Source organism: Penicillium samsonianum, assembly GCF_028829775.1.
Source record: "Penicillium samsonianum strain IBT 33392 chromosome Unknown utg000003l_segment0_segment0, whole genome shotgun sequence".
NCBI classification, from domain to species: domain Eukaryota; kingdom Fungi; phylum Ascomycota; class Eurotiomycetes; order Eurotiales; family Aspergillaceae; genus Penicillium; species Penicillium samsonianum.
Window position 1 is genome coordinate 1,885,622 of NW_026643261.1, and position 24,440 is coordinate 1,910,061.

Here is a 24,440-nt window from a genome sequence, read left to right on the forward strand (position 1 = left end):
TTCTAGCGCTCCACCCCCAGCGCTATATGCTCAGCCAACATACTTTGAGGGGCATGCTTGGACCGAATGTTCGTTGCGCTGGTCCGCGGCTTGAGGTACATTGGGGCATAAAAGTACATGTACGCATGTACAGCAATCGCTTATATAAAATATATAAAGCTCGCATGGTTGGACTCTTCACTGTGAACATCCGAAATACCCCGGGCTCCTTATAATGTGCTGGGAGGAGGCTCAAATGGTCCGAATGCGAATACGAATAGCTCTTGACCACAGAGTAGGGAAGTAACTGCGAAATTGACGTAGGATTAATTGATATATCAGCATATGAGATGCTATATATCCTTGTACCTAAGTTATAGGCCTCGAACTGGGTTTTTTTCGCTTCTATTTCCCACCTAACAATCCTTCCTACTTCATCCTGGGGTCTCAACAGTATAAGCCAAGAAAGCGGAGAGCAAGGCGGTCAGAATCTTGGAGGAACGATATTCCGAGCTGAGGTAACCAGGCCCTTTCCCAAAAGGGTAAAATCAAAACAAAACAGCCGTACTTTTGCCATGTTGACAAGGACTCTGAGCATTGATGCCTTTGCATGTCGACGAGCTATATTAAAAGACATATGTTTAAGAACACTTGTGTAGTCATAGCTTTGAACAATTCCATTGCTATAGGCAAAAAAAAGTTCACTGTAATTGTTCTTGTAATTCCATCCCTTGAGGCTGTTTCTGAGCTCGGTCACATAGCCCTATGTAGAATCGCGTGGCCTCCGAGGAATTCAACATAACTCAGATACTAGATGGTGAGCCGCATCAAGAATTATAGGCATCTATCTCGTTCGTTTGCTCATTCGCATTGCCAAATTTTGTTTTTGATGTGATGGCCACGTCGAGTAATGCAGGAAGCGTTGGCGCCGATCCTTAGCTCCCACACTTCTCTTCCAAACAAACCCCCCCCAAGTCAGACTCAGGTTCTCCCGCGCTTTCAACTTTTTGCTTTCCGATTTGGATTTTGTTTGCATTTTGATCTTTGTTGTGTGCTTTTTTCTTAGATTTGGCATCTGAGTATCCTCCATAGCACTGAGTGCCTGAGGCCTCAGTGCAACACTTGTCAGACTAATATGACCTGGCAGTTGACTGTCAACCGCGAGAACTTGTCTATCTAGGATTGATCCGGCAGATCAACCCAGGTTGTAGTTAGTCGTTCGACCGACGCTGCACTTCGCTGCACTGCGGCGCATATATATTACCACTATCTTCGTTCCGGGCTGATCCAACATGGACGGTCCGCCGCCACCGCCGCCGCCTCATGGCGAAAATCCCCATACGACTGAAGGCGAATATCGCAAATCCTCGGACCTGCCCGATGGCAACTACGACATTTTTATCGTCCCACCTCACTCCGCTGGCTCGGGCTTCCTCTACCTTCCGTCGCTGCAGTGCAACCGAAACAGTTTCCTAGCGGGCGTCGCAAGTACACTCCTCGCATGTTTCGTGTGGTCGTACATCTCCCCGATTGTGAAGGCATGGTATCTAGCCACGGTCGCTAGCGGCAGTGGTACGGGTATGGCAGTACTTGCAATCGGGGTGGGTGTCGCTGGATGGCTTTTTGGCTCCATTCAATCCAGCAGCTCGGGAGACAATAAAGGCAATAGCGGCGCTCGAGGTGGACGGTTCGGATTTGGTGGCTTTGGTGGTGGTTCTGGGGGCCCAGGCGGTCCTGGAGGCCCGGGTGGCCCTAGGAACGCCGGTCCAAACACCAACCAACAGTCGTCGGGTGCCAATTATGGCGGAAACGGGGCGGGTCAGCAAAGACAACAGGGAGGAAACTTTGGAGGACAAACCCACGGCAACCAATATTCCGGTAATCAACATGGCTCTGGTCCTCCTCCAAACTCTGATAATAACAAACGTGAAAAGGAGGAGGCTGAAAAGCGCGCACAAGAAGAGCGAGCTAAGGAGGAGCGAGCTAAGGAGGAACGAGCTAAGGAGCAGCGTGCTAGGGAAGATCGTGCTCGGGAGGAACGTGCTAGAGAGGAGCGCGCTAGAGAGGAACGAGCTAAGCAAGAGCGAGCCAGAGAGGAACGAGCTAAGGAGGAGCGTGTCAGAGAGGAGCGGGCTAGGGAACGGGCTAAGGAAGAAGCCGAACGGGAGCGAGCAAGAGAAGAAACGAGGCGCAAAGAGGAACTACGCCGAAAGATGGAGGAGTTCAAGCGCAAGCGTGATGCAGAGGCCAAAGAAAAAGAGAAAAAGCGCGAGCGCGAAGCAATGGAAAAAGAATTACAGGAACGGCGCGAGCAGCTCGAAAAGGAGATGGCTGCTGCAAGGGCCGCCGCAGAGAAGGAGGCACGCGATCGACTGGAGAAGGAAGCCGCAGAGGCCCGCGAGAGACAGGCAAAGGCCGAAGCTGAGGCGAAGGCCAAACTCGCAAAGTTAGAAGCAGAAGCCAAGGAGAAGGCCGCCAAGGAAGCTGCTGAGAAAGAAGCTGCCGCAAAGGCCGCCGCCCAGAAAGAAGCCATGGCCAGATTTGCGGCGCTTAAGGAAGCAGCAAGCAAGAAATACGCCGAGAAGAAGGCGCAAGACGCAAAGAAAGAGGCCGCTGCCAAATCACCGCCGCCCAAGCCAGCTAGTACTGGCAATGTGCCTCGCACACCTTCTCCCAAGAAACCACCACCCTACCCAACCGCCAAAACCGCCAACGAAGACGATGCGTACTCATTTCGCCCCTACGACCGACCACGGCGGCCATATGCGGCTGGCACATCGGTATACTCCGAGTCTTCATATGCACCTTCTCACTCGACTGCGCGCACAACACCTCCCCCCTCACATCGCAGCACATATTCCACAAAGGATCCCGATAAGATCGTGATCCAAGGTGTATACGCCTTCAACAATGCCTTTATGAAAACCCCAGTGGCGCAACTTGTCTCAGGCCAAGGCATGATCACCGATGGACTGGTGCTGCGCATCACAACCGAAGGTCTCTTCATCGACGATGACCTACGCGGCATCGGCCAGCGTGAGTGGGACGTCAAGGCATGGACCCTCAAGCTGGCAGAGGTGTGGTGTCCACAAGTAAACGCCACTTCATCCGCCAAAACTGCGTCCACCAACCCTTTCTCTTTCCGTCGTGGGAACAACGTCCCCACCAACGAAGAATCAGAGGCCTTTCTCGGTAACTTGCTTAAAGTATGCAAGAATACTTGCCGCCTGGCTTCGCCCAGTGCGTACTTCGCGCGCAGCGCTACGGCCAGCCACGACGGTGGCCCTGTTCACCCGCCCCAAGCGGAGTGCCGTGGTTTGCACGTTCTTCGTGCCAGTGTTCGTGACCAAGAAGGCAAGAAGTATGTCTTTGTATTGCAGGATACTGAGGCCTGGAAGGTCGCCATCGGTCTCCAGCGGCTCCGGGCTGGTGCTCTGGTCCGCGCGCTGGGTGTCTCCGCTCTGCCCGTCCCTGAATGCAAAACTATGCTCAGTGCTCTCGGTTATGTTTGATTGAAGACTTGTGATGCCAGCGTTCTTATTACTTTTCTTGCATCTTCTTTATTCGCCATTTATCTCTCTATGCCCCTTCATGTGTTCGATTCGACTTGAACGTCATCACTCATTAGCGGCGGAGTTTGCTTTATGCTCTTCTGTCCGGTATATTCATTCGCTATTCCTGTCTTGTTCACCCCATATTTTTTGAGATTCCCCTGATTTATTTGTTTTATATTTATTAGTATAGTTGTTCGGCATGTTGAGGAGAAGTACATATCACAGAACATTACGATTTGCTTATATTGTTTATTATTAATACATAGCATGACCAACCTTGGAACCCTCTATGACAGATGAGCAATGAGAGAGCTATAATCTTCCACTTCATAGGGGCGGATGAACGAAGCAAAGATAGTATATCAGCGCAATCCATCCCAAGTTCCCGCGAGAGATACTTCTAATAAAGATAGTTCAGACCCAAGCTCTTCCTACCTTCTCTTTGACTTGAGGTTGACTCTCAAGGTGCTATGTGTACTTCAGAAGACCTATTCCACTTATCACAACCTAACATATACAGCATCTTTGCCTAACGAGTCCTCACCGAGTCCTGGCTGTAAGGATCGACCAATGTCCGCTGTCGCCTCGTACACAGGTGGTGTGGAATTAAAATTTTCCTGTCAGAACTTATCCACGAATCCAGAATCAATGAAGACTGGTCATATTTCAATGGACCAGAATTGATATCTTGTAATGGGAACCTACTGCCAATTAGCGCTCAGGTTGGCTAAAGATAACAACCTTGAAGGCTCGCCCGTCCCTAGTCGAGTGCCGTCTCGTCGACTGCTATCCATGTATTTCTGATGAGGAACAGATAATTCTGTCCGATTAGCTTGATTATTCTTCAAACTAGATACTATAAACTAATCAATGTATCACTGTCGTAATATGTAAAGGGAAGCATGGACCGATTATGCCAGTTCAAGATTTCGTATGTGAGGTCTATACTAAAATACATGTAGCTACGAAGGGAATGAATCATATCTGATAGAAATCTTTGTCTTATGAGTGTCATGCAGGTGTATATGCCACATATGCTTTTGCTTGGCTATAATGAAAACCTCACAAAGTGCATCGAGAGCCAAAACATGCGAAGCAAATCTCTCTAAGTCTAAAGTCAAAGCCAAAGCCAAAGCCAAGAGCGAATCTCAGGAGAAGAATAAGACAAAAGACAAACGCCGAAAATGGTTGATCGGATGTAGAGCTTGTAGGTCTTCTGTGCATATGGATTTCAAAACCATCGTCCATAAATGCACTGTTCCCCTAGATCACTCCAGATTGCAGCACTCATATACAAAATCCCCCGAAAGAAGCCACAAGGGTGAAAGAGGAAAAGGGGGAAAGAAAAGATGAGACCGAAGAAAAAAAGCTTCAAATCTATCATATCGGGAATCATATGGCGTCTCCGCAGAAACACAGTGAAAAAAAAATCGTGATATGGCAGTGGGCAAAAAAAAGTAAAACCCCAATATCCAACAAATCAACATGCAAGATATCGAGGTGCAACTCCAACTCCGGTTAAAGACATGCGAATTCCTGTTTTGGGGTTTCGTCATCTTGAGACGAAAGAAGAAAGAATCAGTCGTGGTATCAAGTGAATAGAATGGGTTAGATGGCTTCATCTAGAAGTGAAAGCCGCCATGAGAATGACCGAAGGGGTCGCCGCCGCCGCCGCCGTTCATCATGTTGCGAAGCATTTCGGGATCGATACCGCCGCCGAACCCGCCGGCAGGGAAACCACCAGCGTGGAAACCACCACCGCCCGGGAAACCACCACCGCCGGGGAAACCGCCACCGCCATACATGCCCTCCCTCAGATCGTCTCCGTTATCAAAAGCAGCACGTTTCCTGAAAATAGGTTAGCTTTGTAGTCGAATAGTGTGGTAAGTTGTGGCGGACTCACTGAGGATCAATCAAATTCTCATAGGCTTCACCAATCTCCTTGAACTTCTCATCGCCGGCTGCACCGTCACGGTTCTTATCTGGGTGGTATACAATAGCCAGCTTGCGGTAGGCCTTCTTGATGTCCTGCTCGCTGGCATCCTTGTCGACTCCCAAAATCTTATAGTAGTCTTTGCGTTGGGACTTCTTCAGCTCGAATTCAGCTTCGTGGATCTCCTCCGCAATGCCGCTCTCGCTGGGGTTGTTCTCAGCAACGCTCTTATAGTCACGAACAGCCTCCTCCCAGTTACCGGCCTTGCCGTGGGCCTTGGCACGGCACTTCATAGCCTTAATATACCCGGGGTCGAGACGGAGAGCTTCGGTACAGTCCTGAATGGCAGAGTCATACTCCTTCAAGTTGATGTAAGCCTGAGCACGGTTACCCAGAATCTTGGCGTTCATATCCTTGTTGGAAGGGTCAACCTCGAGAGCCTGGGTCCAAAGATCGATAGCACGGCGATAATCCTTGGCCTTGAAAGCGGTGTTTCCTTCCTCCTTCGTGCGAGACAGCTTCTGCACAATGCGCAGCAGCTTGATGGCCTGCTTCATATCTGGGTCCAGCCCGAGGCACATCTTCAGAAGCTTCTGCGCCTGCTCGGACTCACCGAGGGCATAGAAGGCGCGGGCACGGATCATCATCGCATCCGGGTCTTGGCTGTTCTCGCGCAACAAGCTGATCGCAATGTCCTGCGCCTTGCCTAGCGAGTTCATGTTGTTCAGCTTCAGATGGGCCTCGGCGGCCAAAAGTGTCCATTTGCGGGGCTCCCTGACACCTTGTCCGAGTCCTTGCCGTGCCTGGTCTAGACAATAGATCACCATCGACAGACCGCGGTCTTGCGCTATAGTCTCTTCGGCTTGGGTAACGAAGCGCAGCATCTTCTCTGCGGCTGCCCGATCAGTGGCGGTCGCTGGTGGCTGGATGCGTGACAACACCTCCAGGGCCTCTGCAGGTCGACCCAAACTCGTCAGAATCTTAGCCCATCGGTGCATGATCTTTGGGTTGTTAGGATCGAGCTCGTTAGAGCGCTGAACATCCTCAAGCGCATTCGAAAATTGCTTAGCGGACATATAGGCCGCCGCTCGGTTAGAGAGATAGGCCGATGAGTTGGGATTAATCTCGATGGCTGCAGTAGACAAAAATCATCAGCGACCCCGCTCATTCAAGGCTAATTCATGAGACACGGCGTCCCTGTGAGATAAGAAAATGCATACCCTTGTTGTATTCCTCGATAGCTCGTCGATAGTTGCCATCCTTGAAGAACTTGTTTCCGGCCAGCTTGAAGGAGTCGGCCTCATCGGCAGAAGCTGAATTCGGCTGGTGCGGTGGCGGGGTCGGACTCCGCTCCTCAGTGCCATTCACGCCATTATTCTGGGGTTCTTGGGGATCAATATCCATGGAGCTCCGCTGCTCTTCGTTGGATGCTGCCATGGCGGACAATCGACGACGTAGCTCGTCGGGTGGGAGATTGAGTGGGTGTACGTCCTGGTCACGCGAAGACCGAGAAAACTTGAAACTGGCGGTCGGTCCGGAATTGGAGGATGACCGACTGTGGGAAAAATAGGACTGTTTGGAAGATTTGGAGGGTTTGGTGGGGGACGAGGATTTGGAAGGAGATTTGGTAGGTGACTTAGTTGGGGATTTGGAGGGCGACTTCGGAGATGGAGATGTGCGCGAAGCGGAGAAGGAATTTCGAGATGAACGTATATCAGGTTTGTTCTTCTCGGTCTTCTCCTTATCCTTGTCCTTTTTGAAGATGTGGGCGAGTTGGACCATTGGGGGTGGGGAGGGCCGGTTTTTTTTTTTTTCTAATCGAAGGCGGTAGAATCGGGGAGATTCCCAGGTGTGAACCACGGATGGGGGGGACTTGGGAATATCAACTTTGGACTTTTGCAACTTTTGCAACTTCAACTTTGGACGAGAGAGTTCTTTTTGATTCAAGTCTGAGCCATGCCTTGTCTCACTCTTTGATTTCCGACATATTAATCTCAGAAAATAATAAATGATGTTGATTGCGGACTGGGTTTGGTAGCCTTGATGCTTGATGCCGGGGTGAAAACTAGACCGAGAAATCCGTCGGATCTGTCCTCTTATAATATAATTTTTTTTCTTCTATTCTATCATATGTCCCATCTTTGCTACTGGCTGGCAAATAATTCAGAGGCTGGAGAGCTGCTGGTCTGTGTTAGCGCGCAAAAGAATTGGAGCAATGGAGTCACTCATTCCTTGACCGGGATTGATACCCAGCCGCGAGGGGGGAGGAAAAAACAAGTCGAAGTGATTCGAGAATCTTCCATCTTCTTATTTTCGTCTTCTAATCCTATCGCCCCCTCAACGGAAACTGCAGGGGTGGTTAGCGAGGCTGTCGATTACTCGCGGTGGAGCGGTGGATCCAATATGCAGTTTGCTAGTTTCCTATGCTGACGGGTGACAGGCATACAGCAGCGCCGTGACTGGCGTCTCAGAGAGGGGAAATCCCTGCATCAGGCTCTTCCTGTGGATATTACTCACACGAATCTTGTCTGGACCAATCCAGCTACATCTCGGCTCTCCATGTGGGGGTATACTTATACAACCTATCGAGTGCAAAGTCTTGGCTCCATTAGGACTCGTCTAGTATACATGGTTAGTACAAATGTCTCTCTTGTGGCCGAAACATAGGTGAAACACCGGTCTTACAGCGTCATCACATAAGTCTGATTTACAAAAATGAGCTGAAAAATAAGTATTATCAGGTCAAGTGTACTGAAAGGCTTAAAGAGCTATAAAGAATATCAAAAGAATGGGTAAAGAGTGAGAGAAGTATAACATTAGAATGAGAAACTTATTTGATAACTCCAGGGCTATTTCACCGAGGTATGCCCTCTCTTAGAGCTACCACGCTGTCGTCGTCATGGCCTGGGCCAAGCTCCTCACGGAATTCTCGCAGTTAATTATTTCATTTTTTATACTGCAAACATTATAGAAGATCGTTTACATTATTGCGTTGGCAGAGCAATATTGATAGTAGTCTCTCTTAGATTGAAATGAATTTGATATTGCTCAAATTGATAGTGGAGATGGGCCCATTGAGGACCCCTGTTCCGTTCCCGGTAGTGCATTTCCGCCAACATTGATCTAAAAGCCAATATTAAGAGGAACCAATAACAGGCGAGCTCGTTAACGGCTGACGGGGCACCATCCGCCATCAAACGTCCCCTCATTAGGTATATAGCAATGTGCACAAAAGACGAAGCCCCAATAAATGCTCGATCAATGTATAGGATATCGAGATGGAGCTCCGACTCCAGTCAAAAGGGCTGGGTATTATTGTCCTTCTGCTTTGTCATCTTGTGACAAAAGACGAAAGAATCGCTCGTGGTGTCGAGTCAAGAAGATGGGTTGGTTGCCTTCATCTAGAACGAAAAGCCGCCGTGACGGGAGAGCACGGTGGGAGATTCTTTTTGGAGGGGCCCTTTATACTCTCGGAACAGGCGAGAGAAAGAACGCAAATTAGTAAGGCTACATATGTGAAATACAGCTTTTATAATTTGAAATCATGATACCCCTGAGCCATTGAGAGAAATCAGCTAATCCAAGAGTCAGACAGTCTGAGATCAAGCCAGATGGATGTTATCACCCCTATCTCTATAAGCGGTGCTCAGGTTCTTCTACAGAGAACTGTTTCAAAGGAAAGTCAAAACTGCGTCGCTCAATGCCTATCTATTTGGCATCATTCAGGGATGTGCGAGGCGGGCCCCGAATCAATATATTCCCATGACATATCACAAAAGGTATAACGCTAACCAAGTAAAGCGGTATCACGTCCAATCACCCCCAATTCCGCCGATCCTCGTGCATCCTTCGAGCAGTTGCAACCCAGTTGGAAACCCGATCATCTCCTAAAGCCGTGTCATGTGTTTGACTAAATCTGTGTCCCTCATAGGGCGGGGGCTGGCTCAGCAGATTCTCCCGACAGAGACGATTATTGTAGTCGATGTGCTCGTCAAGACGTTGAAATATGTCCTGCCATGGTGTAATTGGTGAAACGGGCGAAATTGGTGAGACTGGTGATCGAGAAGACGCTGTATCATCTTGGGGCCGAGAATTATGTGTGCGGGGCATATATATTTCTCCAACGATCCATTTCTTTTCATCTTCGAGCCAAGTGAGGGGTGCACAGCTCCGTGGTCGTACGGGAGGACGTGGGATGCGTTGTATACGTTGGGGCACCTCGTATTCATATTGCGGATCGTAGTTGGGAGACAGTTCGTCCAGCGGACTGCTCGTACGTCTGCGGACCGAAGCCCGCCTTAGATTGCCATCGATTGTAGACCGGTTACGTGGCCGGTCCTGTAGTCCATTACAATGCTGTGTTGGCGAGATAGGGTCCGTTGAAGCAGGTCTCGGTGGCAGAGGTTTCGAGAGCAAATATTGAATAGAAGCACGCGAGTCTGTATCAATACGAGGAGTCGTCGTATCTGGCGGAACAATGAATTTCGGATTGACCATCGGCGCGCCCTCGAGAGATGAGAGATCCATAAGAGGATAGTCGAGATCGGAGGGTGGTTCGGGAGGTTCGGAAGCTCGTCGCTGGAATAAACAGAAAAGCATTATGCGGTGGAATGGGATTCCGACAAGTAGGTCATATATCATATGGCTTGATATACTATCTTTAGACACGAACTATGTACAGTTTGGGGGTTCAATAATAGTGGACCGTCACGGAGGGCTCGTATCCAATGCGAGAATAGAGTACTTGGAATAAAAGGGTCCTCCCTAGGGCGAATAGGTCTAAAAGTGCATCCACTCTTCCCCAGAGAAGGGAATATAACACATACTATGCAGGGTATGCACAAAGAAGGAGCAAATTAAAGGCAGATTCATAGGCAGGGCAGTGGGAAGGATGCTCTTAGGGCTAAAAAAAAACACCGATGATCTTTTTATTGTGCTTGTCCATCGGGCATCCCGAAGTCATCACTGAAAATCAATTACCTGAATGCGAAATTGTACCGCTCCTTTTCAGGACAATGGTCATGGAGTCCCACAAGGATAAAACAAAGAATATGAACAAACCCACCACAATCCCAAAATTGATTAGTTGCTCGGAATACAATTTGGGGTCCAAATGCATCCACACAAGGGGTTATGCATTTTCTCATTCTCACTAGTCTCAACTTACTAGGTATGTTCGAGCTCTCCAATGTATCTTAGTAAAGTAGCAGAAACGGGGCCTGTACGAAAGCCAAGTCTGCCGAGATGAATCCAAAGTTTGTATAGTGCAATGAGAAGGGGCGTAGGTCCACAATCCCCGTATTCAGGGCTCGGGTACGATATGTGTTGAGGTCTGAGAATAATCGTGGGCATCATGCACTGCTTTGATTCTTTTCTTCTTTCCTTTGCTTGACTGTAAGTGTCTGAGTGACACTCAGAAACACGATTCGAGGGTGAGAAGCCACTTGATCCTCAATGAACAAGCCGATTTCCGATTCAGTCACTGCGCTCACGAATAGTGGGGCACCCTATTTTTAGCTATCAATCGTTTACTCTGTACAGCTTTTATACTCATGTGTACCTACATAGTACAAGAATAGTCGGCCGCTTATGCAGCCTTGTCGTGTTTATCTTAGTGCCCCGCAGTCTTTTTAGATGTCTCCTCAGATAATTCTTTATATGTATTTTCTTTAGATATCCAACCCCGCTTATTGGTGCCGTGGCTAGAAGGATACGAAGAATTAGCCGCAATATATAGAAGATAGGCGGTAAAAAGGTCGAATATTTCATATATAACATAATGATGTTGTAGTTGTTTATATTGTACTACATACTCTATGCAGAAGACACCGAGCTCGCAAGGGTTGAGAAGGAGTCACTATAGCAGACTCATCCATGACAACAAACTACAAAGAATGCCTAGGGAGATCGAGGGAACTATTGATTAGCGAGACACAATAATCGCCATTAAGAGAAACATGCGTAAAGTACCCCCTTGACCGGCGTGTTTATGTGGATTAGATGCTAATTTGAGCCCAGTGTGTACTTAAGACAACAGTATATAGTTATATATCCTCAGTACCCGTAAAGTTGATTTAAACCACGGAGGAGGTTGCGATTGTGAGATTCACAGCAGTTCAAATTCAAGCGTGAAATTGCGGTCAGCACCGACAGCAGTTGGCTGGATTAAGCAGTTGGGTTTGAATTTCAAAATCCAGCCACCCAGTTGGCTTTACAGTTGTAAGTCGTGACATATTCAGCCCTAGGAAGTACAAGATTCGAGGTCACACGTGGAGTCAGGGGCAGGGATAAAACCAATATTCGATAGTTTTCTACCAAATAATCACTTCCCTACTCCGTACTCCGTACAATGATCAACACTGCTAAGATAGACTCCAATGTGAGATTTCACAAGGAACATGTTGATACGGATAGTGCTAAAACAGATTATGGAATTATGAAAAGTGGAAAAGTGAGGATACATTCCAAATAGGCTACAGGCGCTGGAGAGGGAGAATGTGAAAAGCTGTCATGGTTTACATTAAGGTCGTGCTCAAGCTACCAAGCGAGCTTCGCACAACTCCGAAGCTATCCAGGAGAGCCCGAGAAGAAATAAAAAGGAATATGTATATCAAAAAAGCAAAAAAGGGATAGACATATCCAGTCAGAAAGCAACAATTGTTAATAGTAAATCACCAGAAACCCTAAATAACACAATCCTCTTCTTGCATCACCTCTAATCAACCACTCCAGTTTGACGCAGGGAGTACGCCAGGGTTAGACCCAATGGATCCAAATAGGTGTAGCAGTGCATCAGAAACCCGGAAGGAGTCATTTACAGGAAGAAGGCGGCAACGGCGGCGGCACCGGCGAAGCCGAGGGAGCCGCTGAGAGTAGCGCCACCGTTGAAGGCGGGGGAGGAGGTAGCAGGGGAGACGGAGGCAGTGCTGGTGGCAACACCCTTGCTGCTGGAGGGAACGTGGGGGACACCGCCGGTAGGGCCGTGGGGGACGCTGCTGCTAGCGGGGGTGCTGGCGGAAACGGGCACGGTGGAGTAGATGACGGTGGGCACGCAGGTGGTGATGGCGATCACGCTGGAGGAGACCACGGGGGCGGGAGCACTGGAAGCGGGAGCACTGGGGGCGCTGGAGGGAGCGCTAGGAGCGCTGGAGGAAGCGCTGGAGGGAGCCCAGGTGGGAACGGAGGACCAGGCAGGGGTCTCGGAAGACCAGGCGGGGGTCTCAGCGGACGGGGCGGGGGTCTCGGAGGAGGCCTCACCAGCGGGGGTGGTGACAGCGGCGGGAACGCTGGAGGGGGTGGTGCTGCCAGTGGGCTCAACGCCGGCACCGGGGTTGCCGGGGCAGTCGGTGACAGTAGGAGCACAAGAGGTGATGGTCACCTCATCGGTCTCGTAGACGGTCTGGTCGGCACCGGGGGCGGCAATGGCAAGGCCAGCGAAGAAGGCGATAGTGGCAGTGGTGAAACGCATTTTGAATGTTATGTACGAAAAACGTAAAAAGTGATGTTCAAAAAGGTATATATAAAAAGCGTAGCTTTTGAAAGAGAGTGAGTTTGGTTTTAAAGAGTGGAAGACCGAAGTCGAGAGAGAGTGACTGGATGCTTTGCGAAGAATGTACTTGGAGAGAAGAAAGAAACAGAAACCGCACGGGGGAGGCAGGGGGCCTTTGTATGAACGGGGAGATTAGTGTCGAGATCAGCCACTTGCTTTCTCCGTTGTTTTGACCCATTTTGGCCCTAAAAAAAGGGGAAAAGAACAAAGACCGAGTTGTACTAGGTACTTAATCCGCCACTAACCCACACCGCAACCTGCCATGTATTCGGAACTTGACCCTCGCACAGCCTTCATTTACTCATTTCTATGATTGGATCGATGTCAGGGGGCATGTTTCTCATTACCAGGTTGGCTGGTAATTTTGACCCGCTAGTGTTTCTAGCGTTAACTTATGACGATCGCCTGGACTTTGGAGACATTGACCCTTACAGAGTACATATAAATTCTTATACTGAAGCAGATGCACATACTCCGTACTCCATAGCAAGAGTTGAACTGCAATACTACTCTACAATACCTTCTCTTCCTCTCAAACATGTTTTGTTTTTCTTTCTTTCTAGTCTTGATGTTTCAGACCGCATCGCCGATCCACTACCCGTTCCTGGCGGTCCCAGTTGTTGGCATTTCCCCGTGGGTCTCTTCTCATCTCCACTTACCCCTGAACAGCCCGCCATTTATTTCGCCAAGAGAACGTATTGTGTAAGGACGAATCCACGATGATGTGCACTTTACTTGCGAAATGGGATTGGTTCTTACTCCGGAGGTTCATCTTAACATGGAACCCAAACCCTCTATTTCTTTGTTGGAGCGAAACGCCGAGACACCCTTGGGATTATTAATTACTCCGTACTGCCTTTACATTAGTAGTACCTTTGAACTATTATTACAACGTACATCCGATTTCTGTGGATCACAATTTATGGGACTGTACTGTGTCCTCCGGGGCACTGAGTATATCGTCGTCTGAGACTTGTTTTGTATGCTGACCATGTATCCTGGCATAGGAGAACTGCCGCTTCTTACTATTATTCTCATCGTGTAACAGCTGAAATATTAAAAACCCGGCCAATTTCAATAAGGCTAAGCTGATAAACCCGGAAACAACGCCACTACTTAAGTTACAGCGAATTGCCCCCGCAACGGACAGGTCTCGCTTCACACCATAACGGCTAGACCGCATTGTTTTACTTCCGGGTATAGTGCTTGACGATGCTTGCATCTCGTGCCCCTGGGCTAGGCAATGTGGGATGCCCAAGCGCAAATTGAGAAACTAATATCGGGGTCTGGCCGTATGATTGGGTGTCCCTGACATGGCACATATGCAGTAATTTTGAGTCCGTTACACCACCCGAGCTGCACAGTCGTTACTTTTTGTATCTGCTTGTACGAAATACGTACCCTGAAATAGGTTAACATATGAGTACTACAATGTGGTTGGAACCTGCAGCATCAAAGCGTGTCGATCTTCATCCTGTTCCTGAGCCGAGACCTTGGATCGGACTTTCGAAGCGGTTCGACCGCCAGAGCAAAAGTCAGTGTACACCTGGGCAGTCTATGTTGTAGTCCAGGATACGATGTATGTTGTATGTTGTTTAGCCAATGATCGTTTAGTTCGGGTCTTATGTCTTTTGACTTTGGCCCAATTCGTTCTCCCGACTCCATGATAGGGGTTATTCTCACCAAGCGGTTTCCCTCGTGGCGCCCCCAGACTCCACATGCCGCTATTAAATTCTTGCGCTTCATGACCCCTTTCTCAATAGATCGGGCCTATATTCTATTCCAACGTGCTTTGTATGGTATAGTCGTACCCTTATCAACCCCATACTCATCTTTGGTACTATCTTTAGCTACAATTAGCTTTGTGGGATATGATTATTGGTGGTGTGTGTTTGATATATATAGCACACCGTTCGGTCGTACCGTCAATGATAGGGGTGTTCGTGGGATAATGATTTGAGTGGATCTGGACTTTTCCAAAGTTCATCCTCGCCTATCGCGTGGGATGCCCGTGACCTTCCTCATTTGACTTCCGAGTCTCTGATGTTCAGGGGAGGGGGCTTTCGCCTTAACTCACCCCTCATATCGCATTCTGGGAGCGCTTGGAAATACCATCCTACCCTCCTCACATCTCTTGACATTTCCTGGGCATTGCCCGGGGCCATGAGCAAGAGACGGATATCACATCTGCCAAGTCGAGAGATTCGTGCTTGACATTCCAGTCGACTTTCTACTTCTCAGTAGAACCTTGATATGACTAATTCCATCTGGGCTTGTTCCCTGTCACAAAGCACTGACATATCTACGGAGTAGTTGTACAATTATGCCCTTAGCGCCCATCCAAGGTATTAATTCCGTGTTGATGCGAGACTGTCCTCACCTGCTACCCCATCACATCGCCTAGTCAACACTGCAGAATCCGATTTCATGTGATCGTCATCAACTATCACCTATCTGTCACCCAATCCGACCGATCAGCATCGACGCGTCATTTTTAGCGCTGATGACACAAGCGAGCGGCACTGACAAGAATAATAAACTCGTTGAGTTTATGCCTATCGAATAATAATACTCCGCACGGAGTCCAGATATACAACATACTTTGTAGTTACGCTGCGGAGACATTATTTTTTCGTACCACAATGGGCTCAGTGGTACCGTGTAATTCAAGACAACACCTGTGGAAGCTCATACAATATAGCCTGTTTTGAAAGGATCGGAAAAGTTGGCTGCTCTGCGTGCTGTCTTTCAAATGTGGCGTTAAAAATCTCTCAATGATCATGGATCGGTGATTGCCATGGCCTTTAATTGGTTGTATTGTCAGTATGGTCATGCTTGAAGGACCAGGGAGGACCGAAGCTGGGCTGGGTCTCCCATTTCATCAAACAGCGAGGTTCTCGGTTATGGCTCAATTTTGCTTTTAATTGATGACTGGGAATGCACTAACGGGATTATTAGTATAAACAAGCTTTTTGAAGACATGCGCACGATTTAGTCAAATATTTTCATGATATTATTTCTATATTCGCTAACTCAGGCATTATTCAATATCAACTATTATTCCACTGCCGATATAGTCTATGCTGTGCGTAATATGTATAAAAACCATTCTATCTGCATTTTCGAGCTTCCTGGACCTCATTAAGATCAAAATTAGATCGAGATTTACCAGACCCTTGTCTCAAATGAATCCAATTTGTGATATCCACAATGGGGCTACTGTGCTATTTATATTATTGTACGATTGACCTCATCTGTAGGACTTGGCATCGGCTCTCCCGGCAAGAATCAGGTCTAATTTAAATCACCATTGAATTGAACGCGATAGGAACGGATGTTTTTTTAACGCTCAAATTTCGGGGGGAACAGTGACACTGAAATGCTACTGGTGCGGATCGACCAGGGATTCCGGGCCCGCCCATGTCATCATCGAGTCTCATTGCGTGGCCACAGATTCGGGCTAAGCCACACCTTTCCAAGGGATAGAATCTTAGCCTTGGAATTAGACTGGATTTAGCCCTGGATTAGCCCCTCAATGACATATCTACAGGTAGTTAATCTAGTTTTTTTTTGACATATTGGCCCTCGCAATATAACTGGATATAACTGGAGATTGCATCATATAGCACATTAGATAGATTGCAAAAAGTCGGTACTTCTGTAGGGCTGTACAGCCGGATAAACATCTACGGCCTGTGATAGGTCGTCTCCAGGCGGGGAACAGGCTTGAATGTGCTGGCAATGATGTCGACGCCACAGCTTGCCTGTAAGTGTGCCCATTAATTGCGGCTCCAAGGCAACAACGTAAGTTTACAAGAACGTTTGAAAGTTATACTTCGTAGAGATCTAATGTTTAGTTTTAGTTTAGTTTTAGTTTAGTTTGACCACCTCTAGCTACATATAGTGTAGGTAAATGTGTATACCTACACCGATATAACAAATCGAAAAAGGGGAGAAAACATGAACCATGGTACTTTGGAAAATTCTCTGTTGATTTCCCGGAATATAATCATAGTAGCAAAAAAGAATCAGAATATCAGAATAGACAACTTCAACACCAAAAAAATTAAGACATCTAATTGTATCTTCTACGTTGTAGACATATGTTTCAGCTCAGGCGCTTTCTGAAACATAAGGGGCCCCACCACAGCCCGACCTCTGTTGTCGGCTGTGTCGCTCTATTAATATTCTCTAGAGAAGAGAGTTTTCAAGTCCTACAAACGTTTGAACTAGATCCCAGTTTACTTGATATATTATATATATTCTGTAAGAAGTACGAAGGACTCCTCTATTTCTTATATGGTGGAGTAACAGGTCACCTGCCGCATCTCTCGGTAACTTCCAACTCCACTCGTTTGTTCTCTACCTTATCTCTGCTACTTCTGCTTCTGCTTCTGCCTCTACTTCTGTCTTTGCCTTTGCCTTTACTTCTACTTCTGCTCTGCCTTTCATATATTTTCTGTTCACTCCAATCCGTCTTTCCCCCGCAGGACTTCCTAAGGCGGACTGGTCCAAGGTCGACACTGTGGCTACTCTCGCAGATCCGAACGAGTTGTTCTTGCCTGGCGAAAGGCAAAACAATCTCGCCATGTCGTCCCCTGTTCCACTCCTTCGTCCGCCAGTTCCTGGTGCTCGCAACAATAACGGCAGCCCACGAGCCCCGAAGCTCACGTTAGGCATCCCCCCCTCACCTAGCGCCAAACCCGTCAATGGCAATCCCGCCCCCGCCCAAGTACCTCAAATCCAAACCCAACCCCAACCTCAGCCTCGCCCATCGGGTCGACCAGCACCCCCACGACTGCACCTCGCAACTCCTATGGGCAGTCAGCAGAATGTATCCCAGCCAACCCTCATGCCGAACGGTCGACCAGCCCCGCCCCCACTGAGTACAAATGGTCTAGGAGGCGGAGGTCCGCCCAGTCTACAAATCCAGACCAACGGACCAGCCTCTTCAAACCCTTCATATTCGACGATCAATTTCGCCATGGGCCTCCGACAGCCGGATGGCTCGTCAGATCCGTCTTCGGCCATTAGTTCAGTGTACTCAGATCGCGAGAACGGAGACCGTGAAAACAATGTGAACGGCCTCCTCCCCGATCTAGACAAATTGAGTCTTGAGAAGGGCCGGCCCCTTGATGTGGATGATCTCGATGATGAAGGCTGGCACGCGGCCAGTGAACAAAATATGATCGTTGAACTGGGAAGTCTGGGAGAGGGTGCTGGCGGAGCTGTCACCCGATGCCGACTCAAGGAAGGAAAGACCGTTTTTGCATTGAAGGTGCGTTGCTTTGGCTGGTCAACTTTTGCATACTTGCGCTCGGCGGTGGAGGCTAACGTCCCGTCTTAGATCATTACTACGGACCCCAACCCTGATGTCAAGAAACAAATTGTTCGTGAGCTTAACTTCAACAAAGACTGCGCTTCGCACCACATCTGTCGCTACTACGGTGCTTTCATGGATAAATCCACCGGCACCATTTCTATCGCCATGGAGTTCTGTGAAGGTGGAAGCCTGGACAGTATCTACAAAGAGGTCAAAAAGCTTGGAGGTCGCACTGGAGAGAAGGTCCTTGGCAAGGTCGCAGAAGGTGTCTTGAATGGGTTGACCTATCTCCACAGCCGAAAGATCATTCATCGAGGTACGAACCATTATCCCCCGGTACCCATTGACCATGGGTAGCTAATGTTTTCTAGATATTAAACCATCGAATATTCTCTTGTGCCGTGATGGCAAGGTCAAACTCTGCGACTTTGGTGTCAGCGGTGAATTCGGTACCAAGGGCGACGCCAACACCTTCATTGGCACTTCCTACTATATGGCCCCCGAGCGCATTACTGGTCAATCATACACCATTACATCCGACGTTTGGTCTCTCGGTGTGACTTTACTGGAAGTCGCGCAGCACCGATTCCCCTTCCCTGCTGACGGGACTGAGATGCAACCCCGTGCAGGGCTTATAGATCTCCTAACTTATATTGTCCGCCAGCCAATCCCCAAGCTGAAGGATGAGCCACAAAATGGCATTCGCTGGTCGGACAACTTCAAATACTTCATCGAATGCTGGTATGTACTTTGTCTTTGTGATCCTCGTTTTTTCATGCTAACTCGATCACCAGCTTGGAAAAAGACCCCCTCGACGTGCGACACCCTGGCGGATGCTGGAACATCCATGGGTGCAGGATATGAGAAACAAGAAGGTCAACATGGCCAACTTTATAAGGCAGGTGTGGGATTGGAAAGAGTAAACAAGTCCCCAAGGACCCTTGTTTTGATGGTGCTTTACTGCTTTGCTGCATTTATTTTGAGTATGAGTGGCTGGACCCCAAGGATTGACCTGGCTGTCAACAACTCAAACCCGTTTCTCACGACTCTACTTCGTATCCATCTGCGTTTTGTGCTTTCCGCTGGCTCCCCCGGGCCGGAACTCGCGGGGCTCGACATTACTCTCATACCCCCTTATCATCAGCAAATGCTTTTTCCTTTTTTTCTTCGACACGAATCTCATCGGCTACGCTTCACCTCCTACGATCCTTGATGGCCTGACATTCTCCATGCATCGCATACCCTTCGATCCTTTTTGCCCTTCGGTTCTCACTGTTTCCCTCATCTCCTTATGATGGACTGGTCTCTCTCCTTTTGCTTTGGTCCTTTTCTGTCACATTTCGAGCCTGGACATATCCTCCATCTTCGTATATCGTGTTTTCGTTTTTAGTGTACAGCTCGCTTTCTTTAGTCCGCTTTAGGGTTATATTTTGGGTCTATTTCTTGCTTTGCACTGGATGCGGGAGTGTTGCAATGCTTTGGAGACTTCCTTTGGGACATACATAGGCACTTAATACCATTGCATCTTGTCTTCGAATTTGGTTATGTATACGGGTACAAGAATATACGTCTGGACTTGCCCATTTAAGACCGTCCGCGTCATAGTAGAAGATATGTATTAATCAGAGACTTCGAGGGTTGGTAGGTTCTTACAACTATATATACAACCAACTATGCTATGGCTTTATAACAGCTATTTTTTTTTAACAACCAGTCCTTATGCTTCTAAGAAAAAAAGGTCTCATTGTTATCATAAGTGTTACATACAGCACATGCCTCGATACGCATCCTCATCAACCACAGAAGCAACTGTAAGGAATTCCAACCTTCCATAACCCCATATCGTCCCTGCCTCCCCTACTTCTTGCTCACCGGATCAGCGCCAAGAACCCAACCAATCCCACTAACCAAGCCCCCAGTCATCATATTGCTAACCATATCCCTCTTCCTAACACGACCCTCACTATCCGGCGACAGCGGCCGATCATCATCCCGAGGAGCAAGCGGCGCCGAACCATCAGCTGCGCCCCTCAACGGGAAAGCATTCTTATGCAGCGCCAAAGCCGCGCCACGAGCAACCTCAAATAGACCCATGGGCGCCTCGTGACGATGAGAGTTCGGCATTGCTGCGCGCGCACGGCGCGCGGCCCGTTGCTGCTCCATATCAAAGGCGTCGCGCTCTGAGTCCGAGGGCCCGAATCCTCCCGGGACAGAGGTCAGTGTATCGCCTTTTCTGTCCCAAAGGTCTTCTTCTTGCTGCTCACGCGCACGCAGCGAGGTGAGTTCTTCATCGCAACGACGCCAGGCACCGAGGATTTCCGGGAGTGGGTCTGGGGATGGGACGAGGACGAGGGCGAGGGAGAGGAGTTCCATTCTCTGGGAGAGATGCGAGATTTGGGATTGGAGGGTTGGCGGTGGGTGGGTTGGTGTTGTGGCGCGGTAGCGACCTGCATTGTAGACGGCACGCCAGGTGATGTCGTCAGGGACCGAGGTGGTGTTTAGGAGGGGGGAGGAGGTTGAGAGGAGGGACGGTGGTGTTAGTCGGGTTAGAATGTAGGAGTAGGCTGTGCCGAAGTCGTTGGAGGATAGAGCGGAGGCAATTGCTAGGGAGGTGATGCGGCGTTCTGCAGTGAGGAGGGCGTGCTCCTTTGGGGGTTTATGGTGAGTCGGCTCGTCTTCAGCTTCGTGTGGTGCCGCTTGCGTGGGAACGCCTGCGGCTACTAGGTTTCGTCCGATAGAGAGAAGATCGTCTAGTTTGGTGTAGCTTTTTGCGTTTTGCTCAAGTACTTTCTCAATCAAGAGGATGGGGTCGTGATGGACGCGAATGCTAACAGGCTGGAATGGAACACCGTGTTGCAGGGTCAGCGAATAGTATGAGAGTGCGTGTGTTGCGGCGATGAGGGCGTGGATCTGTTTGAATACAACAGACTCCGGGAAGTGTGATGTGAATGATTGTAAGCTAAATTACTGTCAGTGTTGAGTCCATGCATCAACTTTTAGTAGCACCACTTACATGTCATAAGCTCTCTTCATTCCGCCCCTGGTTCGATTTCCGTTGCTTGCATTATCATAGGCTGTGAATATGGCTTCTTGAACCGCAGCTTCCACTTGGGCAGGATTGAGTGGCGCTGGTTTAGAGTTGGTGTATATATCGATGGCCAATTCATACTCTAGAAACAACATCAGTATTGACAACGAAGAGTAAATTTGGGTCACATTACCTTTAGCTGCCAGCAGCGCCTTCAAGATCTCCGTTTCAACCGTGTCGCGCGGGATCCGCCAGAAAAGTCCATGGTATGGTGAAGGTTCATCCCAGGCGTTATCGGACTGTTCCGCCTGCCAATCTCGAAGCCAAAGCAATCGTTGTCGAACCATAGACCAGTCTTGGTTTGAATTTGGTTGCTTCACAGTAGAATTCACAACACTTTTGAGTTCGGCCAATTGCATTTCCTCGGTACTGTGAAGACACATATTTGCCGCAACCCGACAAGGAACCAGATGACCAAGTTCGGTCAGTATACGGAGGGAGATAAGTAAAGCGCTAAGGAACGAGATTGATGGGGGCGATGGTTTTGTAAGATGGTTCGTTCGTCTCAAAAGGGAGTTCTGCAATAGAGACGCGCGGGATGTCGAGGAGATTGACTCGGTATCATAGTGCACAGATGGCAGTTCTGAATCAGGAGTGAGGTACGAGCTGTCTTCAAGATCGAGGAGCTTGGCGACCCTCGTCAGGACCTGGAACGAGCCCTCCAGCATAGCCATCGATGAGTCTGCATGGGCATACACCACAGCAAGACCGGACTGGCCGTATCGAACCTGTAAATCTCTCGTCTGCTCTTCGGACAATTGCGTGCCAGCATTGTCATATCCCCCCAAGTCCACATCTGATGGTCCATCCCAGTGGGTGAAGGCGCTCACAACGCTGTCGCGGTCTACAAGACTCCGCGACAGTAGCCATTCATTCACGTGTTCCCATCCAGCCAACTCGGTTGCTTGAGGTTTCTCGGAGCCTTCAATGAAAGAAACCGAACTCTGCTGAGCTGCTTCGTTAAGCCTTCGACGTTTTGACCGATTACCACCATAGAGCCAAGGTCCAATCAGACCCCTGAGGTTGTTGACCAAGTCCATGTTGCTTTCTTCGGGGCTCATCAAAGACAGGAGAATGTTGACCGCGGTTTGATCGTCCATAGACTCCAGGATCTCAAGAGATATAGTTTCGTCTCGATGGGCGTAGAATTCATAGTTCAGTCGGAGTAATGGTAATAGGCTCGATATTAGCCATGTTTGAATGATTGGCGAGTGCTCGTAGAACGGGATGATAAGATCGAGGATGAGAGGCTGGAGCGCTGTTTCCGAGTCAATCAGATGTGCCCGGTGGATAAGGAATTTGGTCAAAGGATCTGCTGAAGCTATCTCGTCTTCCTCGTCAGGGCGTTGTAGTGGCCGTAAATGAAGCTTCCGCACGCGCTTTCTTGCGAGCGATTCGGACAAGTCCTGGACGGCAGAGGTATTGATCGGTCGGTCAGATGGCAGATTAGAGCTATTTGCTAGCTCTTGTATCACCGGGGTATACTGAGAGGGCTCTGTGCTCTCTGGGAGAAAGGTCAAGATGATGCGCAGGAGGCGTTCCAACGGAAAACAATGGGGAAACCGGGCCTGTAGAATAGGCAAGTCCGCCACATTACCACCTGCGCAGAGTTGTGTAGCTAGTAGTATAGCATGTGCATCGGACAGCTCTTCGAGAGCCATGATCAAGCTAAAGAGACGAGGCAGTCGAGTGAGGTGGCCTCATAGTTGGTGATGGCCATGTTGCATACGGCGGGGCGCACAGACCAAGTCGGAAACGAAAGGGAAGAGTCGCATCTGCCGGCACTTCATCACTACCTTTTTCGCGGTCTCTGTGCCTACCACTTACTCAATTACCTTCTTCTACGCATCAAAATGGCTTCCGGTTACGGTAACAACGGCGGTATGTGCTAATTTTCCCCATCCCTAGGGAACCTGCTTGGGTCCGCGCCGACATGTCCTCGGATCACAACTTGCGCACGCAGTTCCTTGCCCCGCGAATAAAACCGGCTAACGTTCTATGGCTTTTTCTAGGTCCTGGTCGCTGCTACCCCTTCTGGCAAGAGGTTCTTGGTTGCTACGTGGTGAACTCGGGCGATGGTGCGAGCGGCAAGAAGAAGTGCGTGCCGGCCCTGGACGACTACTACGAGTGCCTTCACCACCGGAAAGAGGTAAGGGCAATCCCCGTTCGATCGAGATACCTGCACACTTGAAATGGACCTCGGTCTGATAATGGGAAATTGGAACAACAGGCTCTCCGCACTATGAAGATGCAAGCTGCCTATCGCAAGGCCGAGGCCGCACACCCGCGAGAGAATGCCCCTAAGGCTGAGCAAATCCGGAGCTTGGGTCTACTGGGAAAGGAAGAGCAGGCAGCCAATGTGCTGAGCCAACGGTGAATGGGAAGGATGTGCTTATTCTTTTTCAATGCGTGTGATTCCGTGTTTCCGCCCCGGGACTTTTGCCCGGAGCCTGTGACTGTATAGAAACGCTCAACTGGTTGGCTTTCAGGTCTGTCGGTGCGAAATGATACTCCAATTCAACGACAAACAGTGCTTTATCCTTAATTTCGATGTGCTTGATCCACAATGGATTTCGGAATTGGCAGATGCTGCCATGTAGGACGAGATATATCCGATCTCAGAAGTCTAATTGACAAAATAAGCATGGATTTTGATTGGGCAGAGGGAAAGAGGTCGAATTACCAGTCCCACGCGCCTAGCCGCTTAACCCGGGGTTCTTTGTATCGCTGGCTTTCTCTTTATATACTTCGAAAATCATACTTTGAAAACTGTATGACACCATACGGCCATAACTGTCTTTGTAACCAATATCTAAACCCGTATGCATAGATTATGTGCTCGGCTCGAGGGGAAAAAGTAAGAAAATACTGCACGAAGGAAAAAAGATTGTTGGATATGGGAATCTATATAGCGGATACATATATAGTTCGGCGGATCGATCGATGCATTTGGACAGCAACAAAATTCGACTGACACCTTATACTTCTAGTATAAGTATAAAAAAGCATCACTA

General features: G+C 48.9%; 7 protein-coding genes across 7 annotated transcripts; 3 read left to right on the plus strand and 4 right to left on the minus strand.

Moving 5' to 3' along the window:
• Positions 1-1,271: 1,271 nt before the first annotated feature.
• N7471_004295 (uncharacterized protein) lies at positions 1,272-3,491 on the plus strand (the record flags this gene model as incomplete). The annotated part of the gene is made up of 1 exon (XM_057277014.1): positions 1,272-3,491. The coding sequence occupies one exon, from the start codon at positions 1,272-1,274 to the stop codon at positions 3,489-3,491; it is 2,220 nt and encodes a 739-aa protein (XP_057136624.1).
• A 984-nt stretch (positions 3,492-4,475) lies between these two features.
• On the minus strand, positions 4,476-7,248 carry N7471_004296 (DnaJ and TPR domain protein; the record flags this gene model as incomplete). The annotated part of the gene is made up of 3 exons (XM_057277015.1): positions 4,476-5,381; positions 5,437-6,598; positions 6,687-7,248. The coding sequence occupies 3 exons, from the start codon at positions 7,246-7,248 to the stop codon at positions 5,156-5,158; spliced, it is 1,950 nt and encodes a 649-aa protein (XP_057136625.1). The 3' UTR covers positions 4,476-5,155.
• Positions 7,249-9,282: 2,034 nt separating this feature from the next.
• N7471_004297 (uncharacterized protein) lies at positions 9,283-10,065 on the minus strand (the record flags this gene model as incomplete). The annotated part of the gene is made up of 1 exon (XM_057277016.1): positions 9,283-10,065. The coding sequence occupies one exon, from the start codon at positions 10,063-10,065 to the stop codon at positions 9,283-9,285; it is 783 nt and encodes a 260-aa protein (XP_057136626.1).
• A 2,215-nt stretch (positions 10,066-12,280) lies between these two features.
• On the minus strand, positions 12,281-12,934 carry N7471_004298 (GPI anchored serine-rich protein; the record flags this gene model as incomplete). Its single annotated transcript, XM_057277017.1, has 1 exon — positions 12,281-12,934. The coding sequence occupies one exon, from the start codon at positions 12,932-12,934 to the stop codon at positions 12,281-12,283; it is 654 nt and encodes a 217-aa protein (XP_057136627.1).
• A 4,669-nt stretch (positions 12,935-17,603) lies between these two features.
• Positions 17,604-19,202, plus strand: N7471_004299 (uncharacterized protein; the record flags this gene model as incomplete). Its single annotated transcript, XM_057277018.1, has 4 exons — positions 17,604-18,293; positions 18,363-18,654; positions 18,710-19,079; positions 19,133-19,202. The coding sequence occupies 4 exons, from the start codon at positions 17,604-17,606 to the stop codon at positions 19,200-19,202; spliced, it is 1,422 nt and encodes a 473-aa protein (XP_057136628.1).
• An 876-nt stretch (positions 19,203-20,078) lies between these two features.
• Positions 20,079-23,087, minus strand: N7471_004300 (secretory pathway Sec39 family protein; the record flags this gene model as incomplete). Its single annotated transcript, XM_057277019.1, has 3 exons — positions 20,079-21,297; positions 21,352-21,508; positions 21,560-23,087. The coding sequence occupies 3 exons, from the start codon at positions 23,085-23,087 to the stop codon at positions 20,196-20,198; spliced, it is 2,787 nt and encodes a 928-aa protein (XP_057136629.1). The 3' UTR covers positions 20,079-20,195.
• A 51-nt stretch (positions 23,088-23,138) lies between these two features.
• N7471_004301 (uncharacterized protein) lies at positions 23,139-23,971 on the plus strand (the record flags this gene model as incomplete). The annotated part of the gene is made up of 3 exons (XM_057277020.1): positions 23,139-23,307; positions 23,439-23,575; positions 23,657-23,971. The coding sequence occupies 3 exons, from the start codon at positions 23,139-23,141 to the stop codon at positions 23,801-23,803; spliced, it is 453 nt and encodes a 150-aa protein (XP_057136630.1). The 3' UTR covers positions 23,804-23,971.
• Positions 23,972-24,440: the final 469 nt, after the last annotated feature.